The sequence below is a fragment of the Symphalangus syndactylus genome, chromosome 12 (genome assembly GCF_028878055.3).
Source record: "Symphalangus syndactylus isolate Jambi chromosome 12, NHGRI_mSymSyn1-v2.1_pri, whole genome shotgun sequence".
Classification (NCBI taxonomy): domain Eukaryota; kingdom Metazoa; phylum Chordata; class Mammalia; order Primates; family Hylobatidae; genus Symphalangus; species Symphalangus syndactylus.
Genome location: NC_072441.2, coordinates 55,501,981 through 55,512,690, shown reverse-complemented (window position 1 = coordinate 55,512,690; position 10,710 = coordinate 55,501,981). Strand labels below are relative to the sequence as shown.

The 10,710-nt window shown below is 34.0% G+C and overlaps 1 protein-coding gene across 1 annotated transcript in view; it reads left to right on the top strand.

Annotated features, from left to right (window-relative positions):
* Window positions 1–320: 320 nt before the first annotated feature.
* Window positions 321–10,710, top strand: part of OLFM3 (olfactomedin 3) — a 209,808-nt gene continuing 199,418 nt past the window's right edge. Inside the window, exon 1 of the mRNA XM_063624361.1 lies at window positions 321–780. Coding sequence (XP_063480431.1) covers window positions 712–780 — 69 coding nt within the window. The 5' untranslated portion in view covers window positions 321–711. The remainder of the gene's footprint in view (window positions 781–10,710) is intronic.

Here is a 10,710-nt window from a genome sequence, read left to right as displayed (position 1 = left end):
TCTATCAATAACAGCTGAAAATCGTGTGCCTTGGATGACAAACACACACTGAGAGTCTGCACTGCAAACTTTGTTTAAAGCACTAAATACAATATCAAGTCCTCTGTCAATGACAGCAGAAGGTTCTAGTGCACTATTTGTTTCATAATCCTGTATTTAGCTGACTCTTTACTTCTCTGCAGCTCAAGTTGCCGGCAAATGCTGAACTGGAGCACGAGAGTCAATCCTTGTTTGGTTAACAAATTCCCTGCAAAATATGCCCCCGAAACCCCCAGGAGCTGTAGTGATGTCATATCCGTTGTCCAGGTCTCCACACTTCTCTCAGCAGTTACTCCCTTTATCTATTCTTTGGGTCAAAACTTTTGAGGTGGGCTGGCTATATAGCAGCGGGGGAGAGGGTAAACTGGGGCGCGCGGGTTGGAGGCGCTTCAGCACCGCGGCCAGCGCCCACTGCAGCCCAACCCACTCTCTTGAGCTCCCGGACTCCTAGCTCTGAGAATGCCTGCGGAATGATCGCCCCCCAGGGCGGCTGCCGCCGCTGCCGCTGCTGCTGTTATTGCTACTGCTGTTATTGCTACTGCTGCTGCCGCCGCCTCTGCTTCCACTCTGCTCTGACTGGCAGGCAGAAAGTGCAACTGACGAGGGAAAGGTCTCTGCAGTGAGTGGAGTGCCTACATAAAAGAGTAAAGAGGGGCAAAAACCCAGATCAGAATGCAGGCGACGTCCAACCTTCTCAACCTCCTGCTGCTGTCTTTGCTTGCCGGATTAGATCCTTCCAAGGTATGAACAATATTTTGAGTCTTGTTTGAAATAAATGTGCAATATGTAACAAACCTAACAGAAATGCAAATAAATATGTCAAAAACGGGACGAGAGACAGCTCTTTCAGCTACCTTATGGTGCCTGGCGTATCCCCACTGCTTGGAAGATAACAAGGTGAACTACCGGAGGAATAGCTCCTCAAGGTAGAGTCCTATTGCGCCGGGGGAGGGACTAGGAGGAAATATAATGTGCATGGGCAGCGGGCAATGCGGCTCTCCGGGGAATTTAGCTTATTCCATGTCCAACTGCTTAATGCTCTCTTTTGAAGTCGGACGGGTAATGCAAAGGAGTTTGCAGTAGAAACAATGCAATTTATAAACATGTATTAGGACATGGTGAACCGTTTCTTTGTTGAAAGCATGGAAGCGTTTTCCAGCTGATCCTGGTCAATAATACTCCCATCGCAGACGTGCTGCGGTTTGTGTCCAAAACATTTGGGATGCTGCCTGTAAAACACATGGCAGAGCAGCACAGCTATACTCTCTGCCGTGGCTGAGAGGCGTTGGTGAAAGGAGCTTGTGTTTGTTTCTTCCTTTTCATTAAGAAAATTAGGGGGCACTGAGGAAGTTCTGATTATCAGTATTAAGAAACAGGAAGTGAGAACCTTAACAAACTAAGGAGGGCAATAGGAAGGATGAGTGAGCTCATAGACGTTGAACTCTGAAGATTACCTAGTACTGGCAATGAAAGTGAACGCTAAACTCCTTTGATAAAAAGACAGGGAAATATGGACAAATATTTTCAACGATGTCTGAGAAAAGTCTTGATGACAAAGTGAGATAATTTGAAAGCTTCAGCCTTCTAAGAAAATCATAATGACAGGGAATAAGAGATAAGCCACCTGGTGAAAAAGAGTAAGAGATACAATTTATTATTTTACTTATTTAACTGGCCAACAGCAATTTGACATTATAGGAAGAATGATTCCATGTTATAAAACTAATACAAGCTATATTTTGGAATATTATAAAGTTATTTTTAAAGCTTTACATCATGTGTGTAGTGTAGACAAATTAAGTTTCCTTTCATTACTGAATAGAACTAAGATGTAACCAAGCATAATTTAATACTGTGATTGTGATATTTGTAGGCCCAATATAGTATACAGTTAAAACTTAGAATCATGTCGTATATATTTGTAATTATTTCTGTACTCTTTCATATTTAGAAGGACCTGATGAGAATAAACTCATTTTATTTTAAAGCTTTGATTGTGCTGGTATTATTGATGAAAACACTTCACACTGTGTGAATGTCATCTTAATAATCTTAAAGGCATATTTTATATACTAAGGTGTAGCTTTAAAGCATTTTACACTTAGGAAAAAGTGTTGATTTTGTTTTTATATTTAATTTTCTTTTTCTTCTTGCCTCTGCACCCTGTAGTGACACATTCTATCCACTGCCACTCTTTTTATATGATATTGTTTAAAACTTTTGAAGACATTCCATATGATTTGGGAATATTCTTGATAAAACATTTTTTAAAAGCAAAGTTAATCATCACTAAGTTACTGCAGAAAAAGTCACTTGACTTAAAATGAGTTTTATTTTTCTTTAAAATAAATTCAGAAATGTAGAGCTTCATTAACAATTTTGTATGTGATTTATTTGTCTGTTATCTTTGATGCATAAATATCTTTACTGCTTGCACCCCTTTCTTTCCAAAATTAAATATATAGATAATTTTCTGTTAAATATGAAGACATTTTTAAAATAAGCAATGCATCTTTGGCCAATATAATCTTTTCTAGTTTTGGTGAGTTTATTTGTGTGTATTTAATGCTATAAAACTTTTTACTTTCTTCAGAATGAGCTGTGGATATTTGCTACAAATGAGCTGAAAAATCCAGGGAAGGCATACATTAACTTTTCAAACTGTCCTTCTCAGCTTCCACATACTGCAATACAGTGTGCAAAGAACAAAAGATGATTTTTTTCAAAAGACGATATTTGTTCTATATCATAGCCATTACAGAGAATATTAAAACTTTCAAAACAAGTAATTTTAATGCTGTAAAAGTTTTAGAACTTTTAGACAAAACATTGCTTTAAAAAATGAAGAGAAGCTACTTTTGTATTAATATTATATATTTATATTTATATAATATATATTTATATTGCTACCCCCAAAAAATTACAGATGGCACCATTGCGTCCTCAAAAGAATTGTCAACTAGGTTATAAACTAAGAAGTTTGTAAAATTTTATTTTTTATCCTACTAGTTACTTAAGGGCTTAGATTTTAAAAGTCAGGATTCATAAAGCAAATTTTATATGGTGAAATTAAAATTAAAAATCCAATAATATAGTACTACAAAAAATACAGTTTTTGGACAAATAAGAAATAATTTGCGATAACACTTAAATGAACAGAAATGCTAACCAACTGCTTTTTTACATACTAATACATTAGGAGTGATATATGTCATAATCAAATTTTCAAATAATTTTAAGTATTATTCTATATTGTTATACTTTCTGTTTATTTTATATATATATATATATATGTATATCTCACATGGATAAACAGAAACTGGCAAAATGGGAGAGCTCTTAAAATTGAATAGATTTTTTTAGGTACAGGACTTTACATATATCAAATACTGGAAATCTACATCTTAGAAAGCACTTCTTATATATTAATTTACCTGAAGACAACTGGGTTTTCTAACAACAGTGCTAATTCTATTTCATGGAAGACTATATAATGTTTACATTTATAATGCTGTGTGTCCTTTTTTTTTTTTTTTCTGTCGCTGAAGCTTACAGGTCTTATATGGCATTTTATAAAGTGCTTAAGTATCGCCATCTTATGGTAAGATAAGTTACTTGAAAGTCAATATTGTTTTTAGATTTTTAAAAATGGCCAAGATTCATTGTTCATAGACTGAGCTTAGTTTCAGCATGTACTTAGTTTCTTTTCTCTCATTTACTGTATCAAAAAATTGGCAAAACTGGTATTCTCTTCCAACAAAGGAAGGCAATTCACACTAATTAATTATTTGTATTTTTGTAGGAACAGATGATGAATTTTTCTTTTAGGAAATTTGTTTGAAATACTTTTTATTAATTAAAGTATAATTAGTAAGTTTCCAGTTCTTTTTAGAAAAACTCAGATGTATATCACTGCCTATTTTAAGAGATGTCAATTAATTTCATTTGTAATGGAGTGTTTGAATTATAGACAACATGCCGAATCATCATTCCATAAGCAAAATTTCAAACACTGAAAGCTTGTAGGAATTCAGTTGTTGCTCAATTTTATAGGGAAAGAACTATTTCTGTGTAGGGAATTTCTGAGGGCGGCTGCTAGATGGCATCTCTGTGCTTTTAAACTGAAGGCATTGATTTCAGTAATGACCTTGATAGTAGAAGAGTGGACTTCTTTCTGTTGCAGGAAGATTTTTAGCGGACCATTATTTGAACATTGTAACAAAACAGTAATCCCTGTGAATCAGAACCATGAATTTCTCTGCTCTGAACTATAAAGATAGGAGGATATAAATACAACTGTGCAGGTTTCAAACACAACATTGACACTGGAGCCAGCTAGATACTTGGGGAACAGTTAAAAAGAGGTGACATGGCCATATCTGCATACCATTGTGACTGCTAAACTTTAGATGAGTCATACTTGTCTCATAAATATATCAGAAAATGCCCTATCAGGGGAACTGTGCTGAGTTTGAGGAAACATTTACTATCTTCTTATGTAGAAATATGTTAAACTTATCTTCATGATACTTTCTCATACTACAGACATAAAATATAACAATGATTCAGCAATAATCTCCATCATCAAACTGTGGTTTCTGTCCAAGGCAACACAGGCAATTAGATCTCTTGCCCTAAATAACATAATTGCTTTAAAGCCCTATAAGCATGATGAGAAGTAGGAATATTTTAATAATTATATTGTTGAATGTTTCATAATGTAATATACCATAACAACCTTCATATTTTGATATTGCTAAAGAAAATAATCAGACTTAAATTGCCTAAGGGTAGCTTTCATACATAAATCTAATTAAAGTTCTTGTTCTTACTATTTTTAAATGAAACTGAGAAAAAGCAAAAAAAAAAAAAAAGCAAGAGAAACTGAGATTACTACTTGCTTTAAAATTTGCCTTAAAAATCTGTCTTTTCCTGTTTCTCCTGTGCACTAGAGACATCCTCTTCATAACAGGATCAACTTAAATTAGAACAGAAAATATGGATTGATGACATTTGGCAAGGACCTGTAATTATGCACCAGTAAAGCCTGATATGGCAAAAACTGAAGAGTTCAAGGCAGCTTGTCTATATTTTGAAGGAGCAAATAGCTTCCTGGTCTCATCTTTTCTCATCTTCCTTAACCTAATTAAACTTATTGTGGAAGAAGTAAATATTCTTTCTCAATCTTTCTCTTGGCAACTAGAAACAGTTAAATGGTATCACCTTTCTTCATTTTTCTTTTAAAATTCTTACTGCTTATAGCTTTGCAACTATTCTCTTTACAAAGTGGCTGTTGTGGTGATCGATGCTCTGTTGGGAGGGAAAGCAGCACAAGTGGGAGAAACACAGGGGATTCAAGGTCCTTCATTTCTAGACCCTACCTCTTCTACTGATGATATACATAGATGTGACTTTGGGGAAGCTGCGATTTTGATGCCCATACCTATAGAATGAGGAGCCTAGATGTTCTGAAAACTTTGTTAAACTCTAAAATGAATTTTTAATAATATTTGACCATTTATCAAAAATTAACCAATTCTTTTGTAGAGTCTAGTTAGTAATATCATAAACTTTGTGAAACCTGAGGATGAGCCTCCCCGGATAATATCATGCAGTTTTCATCTTCTTGGTTTCGCATTTAAAGCCTTCAATTTTCTACTTTCCACCTCACCACTCTGCTTCCCTCCTGTATTCATATACACAATCCATATACTCAGGCTTCAATCCATTCACCTATCAAACATTGCTCCCCTGAAGAGATCATTCATTAATCTAGTATGTCTGAAAACCAACATGAACATACTTCAGCCATAAATATTTTATTTAACTGAAAATCATCTAGGGAAATGTAAAGTAAAAACTTGTTTTCCATACGAAAAGAATTACTGGATGTATTAAAGAGATGTGAAAGGTTATTTGGGAAGGCTACATATAAAAGGTAGCACATATTCTGTTGCCGACTCTTCTAGGCAGACACATCCTTAAGGATTTTAGACTGGAAATTATTTTTAAAGCTTCAATTTTTGTGCTAAGAAAATGTATAAAGGAAAAAGTGAGACTGGATAAACTTTCAGCTTAGAAACTAAGACTTTGCATCTGATTTACTTAAGTATTATTTAAACATCAATTTACTTAAAAGCACAAAACACAACTTAATTGGCAGTAGTGAAACTAGGGAAAGATACAAAACCAGACTGTTGTCTTGGTAGGTTATGTGAAATTAATTACAGTGAATCACTGGGATTATCTGTACATTTCCATATATCTGAGTGAAATTATTTCCCGATAGCATTCAAGTATTAGGACAATATCAAAGCCATGTAAACACTCATTACCCTGGTTTAAATCTATAATATAATGTTGAAATGGTGGTCCTTGAGCATTTTAGTTCACCTAACACTGGTCATTAATCTACTCAGTCTATGCCCACTTACCAATCAAAAACCACGAAGTGTATATATATATATATATATATATTTGTTTCGTTTTGTTTTGTTTTGATTTTTTGACGGAGTCTCGCTATGTCGCCCAGGCTGGAGTGCAATGGCACAATCTCGACTCACTGCAAGCTCTGCCTCCTGGGTTCACGCCATTCTCCTGCCTCAGCCTCCCGAGCAGCTGGGACTACAGGTGCCCGCCACCACGCTCGGCTAACTTTTTGTATTTTTAGTAGAGACGGAGTCTCACCGTGTTAGCCAGGTTGGTCTCGATTTCCTGACCTCGTGATCCGCCCGCCTCAGCCTCCCAAAGTGCTGGGATTACAGGCATGAGCCACTGCACCTGGCCACCATGAAGTATATTTTTAATGAAACTAATGCTGTTATGACAATATTTTAAATACACTTTTAAATTTTGTACTTCCAAATCAGTGTAAAAACAGAAGCTGGACATGAAATAAGAAGTGGCTTTCAGCTCTAATAGTACAACTTTTCAATAGTGAGTTAACATGTCTGAAGCTCAGTTTTCATAACAATGAGATAATATAACAGCAATGGAACTTATACAATTATTTATGATAGTAATATATGTGAAAACATATTTTAAAACATAAAATTTAGTGCAAATATTCCACTTATATCAATCAACCTATAACCAAATCTAAAGTCTATTGTGGACCATATATTAAGGACTCCTAATAATAAAAAAGGCTTATCATGTTCCTTCACTCTTGCTGTTTCCTCTTCTCAGCTTTGTGAAAAGTGAATATTGTACAAAGTTATCAGCATAGCTTCTCAAAACCAGCCCATCATTTTGGTCAAAGCTCCAATTTAAACTTGTCACCTTACAAGTTTACATCATAATTATATCCAAAAAGGCACACTTTACAAGTTTCTTAGGAAAAAATGTAAAACATGAAGAGTGGCTTCATAACATCAAAGCCCAACTGCATCAAGAAAAGAACTTTTAAACTAATCATGGAGAAGAGATCACAGAGGGGAAAGATATATTTAACCAAAGAATCTACCAACAGATAAAACTGTTTTTATTGCCAGTGTGCAAAGTATGGACTTCTTATGTCTTCGCAAACTATGATAATGAGAAAGTAGTTTAAATTCTCTTTAATATTCAAAAATAATATTAAGGAGGGAAGGTCAGAAAAGGGATTTTCTCAAGTTACTCAATCAAGGCAGAGGGTCATGGAGAAAAGACCACATTTAGGAATATAATTTCTTTACTCTCTCTCAGATTGCTCTCTGTCCCTCTGCTTATATTGATCTTCTTGCTCTTCTCAGTAGAGACTTCTAGAGAGTTTTTCAAAAGACCTTGACCCTCAATTAGCTATTGTAATATTTCTGCTGATGTTACTCACCCAGTAGCAAATCCGCCTCAGTAGCTCATGAGTTAATTTTTTTCTTTTCTATACTCAACACATGTAAATAATATGAGGGGTAAAAAAAAATACAAAAGCAAATATGTAATATCTAGAATAGACCCCACTCACGAACAACTATTATTTTAAAAATGTTTAAAAATACTTGCACACCATACCATAATGAGGTTTAATTTATCTCTGTTGCTTTCTATAAGAGGTTGCAGATTATCTGGGGGAGTCTAAAATACAGAAAGAGCATAAGACCATCTCTATCTACGGTGCCAGGTAATTTCAATGGCAACATTCAGAAATGTTGCTGAAATAATAACAAATTGATTTTTCCAAGAACATTGATTCTTTTTTGCTTTAAAAACAAGGTGTTGTAAAGCATGTATCACAGAGCTATGCCTTCTGTTATTTTCATACCAAGCCTTCAGAAGTATAAAAATAAGTTTAGAGAGAAGATTGCAGATGCTGTTGTATTCATGGTTTTGCCTCTCCCTGGAAAGCTTTTTTCCCTTTTCTCCATATGTCAAAATTTTACCTATATTTTAGGATGCAACTCAAATACCAGTTTTCCCATAAATTCTTCCCCGACATTCCTTGCACCCCAAGAGTAGATAATCCTGATAAAGTAAGAACTCCTAGAAGAAAATAATGATGCTTTATTTATATTTGTATCTTTAGCTACAGGTACTGTGTCTGACACAGAATAGTTGTTCATGAACAAAAGTTGAATTCAATTTCCTCCCTACCCCAAATTTGCAAAACAATTTCTAATCACTTTTTTTTGAAATAGTATTTAGTGTACACATACTTTTCTTGCTTTATTAGTAGTTATTTTATTGTATCTCTCTTACTAAATTGTAATGTATTCATTTATTATATTTTATCCCTTCTAATAAATTATAAGGGCAGGTTCAGTGTTTTGGGCACTATCATATTCTTTCCTGTCTAGCAGCTAGCACAGTGTCTTATTGATATAAGATATTTATAAGTATTTTTTTACATGAAAAAATGAATATATGAAGAATAAATAAGTCAAGGAACACTTAATAAACTTGAAATCCTGGGTTAAATGATGCATGAATATAATCTATGTTTTTGATCCATTTTTCCATCAGACAAGATACTGAGGCAAGGAAGTAAGACTGAGTTTAAGAACCTTTAAAGACTTAGAACTCATGCCAGGTTACTTATCTTGACTTACGCCAAAAATTATGTTTCCTTAAATTTCCTATTAATTTCCTGCACACCCCACTATCCTCAGTGCTATTTTTGACTTGTAGTAGCTCTCTAGATTGCTACAACCTTAATACTCCTGTGAGTTACCTGTGTTTCATGATGCTTGGTGGCAAAGTTAGTATACCCTCTTAGTGTCCATTTCATTTGCATGGACTTCTAAGTCCAAACATTTCATTAATGTGTACATGTTGTTTTGACTACTTTTACTGTATGTAATGTCTTAGCTTTATTTGATAAATTCGTATATTACCTATATTTTTCCAACTCTTTTTAAAGGCTGACTTTTTTTTTAAGTATCTAAAGGTTCTGTTTAAATTATTATCTTAGTATATACACTTATAATGGTACTGTGCCATATAAAGAAAAGCCATATTGCCTCCATTTTTCTACTACATTATTCTAAGGACATAGCACCACCATTAAGAATAATTTTTAATGATTAAAAACAAATATAAGTATAGTGGAGTCAGATTCATCTGAATTGTAACTTCTAAATAGTATCAGAAATTAAATATTTTGTATGATTAACTTTGTAGGTTAAAATGCTCTGGAAAAAATGTCAGTAATAAAGTTGCTTACATATTACAAATAAACAGATATCTATATAACCCCAAAGGGAGGACATAAATTGAATAGACAAGCCTATTAATTTTTCCAACTAAGTTGAAGGTGATTAAGAAGCATTGCCCCTTGATGATTTAAATAATATGACTAGAGGGACCAATTCCAGATGGCAGGATTTCTTCAAGTAGAGAATCAGTACTGGAAATATTGATTAACTAGCACCAAAATGTCACTGGTAAAATATGACTTACAAAAGATGCCATCTCTTCTGGGAGTGATCTACATTTATGGCTGCATCGGGAATTATTTATCTGGAATCAGGACCAAGAGTCATTATTTTTACACGTACGTAAGTTTTGTGTCATAATGAAATCTTCATACATATCATTGCAGTAAAAACAAACTGAAATATTATTTGGCTCAAGACTCTCTAAAGATCTCTTATTATACTTATTATTTATAGATGCTACAGATATATCCTACTCTTTATAAGTTAGGTACTAGAAACAGAGAATAAACTGACTTTAATTTGATTGATCTTAAAGTACTCAAGGTCTATGCAGAAGGAAATGTAAAAAGAGTAATGCGAAGCTTATGATGAAGAGATAGCTATTGTAATATAATGACCCCAAACTGAGCAGAAGACATTTGAGAGTAAGGAATCAAGTGAATGGAATTAATTCGTTATTTATTCATTGCACCCCTCATTGATGCCAAAGCTTCACAACCTCCTTGTCGGTCAAATCAATAAGACTCCATATCTTAATATTTGTTCTAAAACAAAAATAAAATAAGACTTTAAGTGATAAAATTACAAATGAGTTTATATGTAGCATGGAGGTGAGCACATTCAAATACAGTTAAAAGGAAAACAGCGAGGAAAGCTATTTGTTTACATATCAGGGATGGTTTAAGTAGTTATAGATGATGATTCATTTGTCAATATGTATTTAAATATTTCAGTTAACTTTATTGCTTCCTACACCCCCCAACCCCCACACAGAGAATGATTATATTAATTAATATGAGACCGAGTTACCCTTCTATTA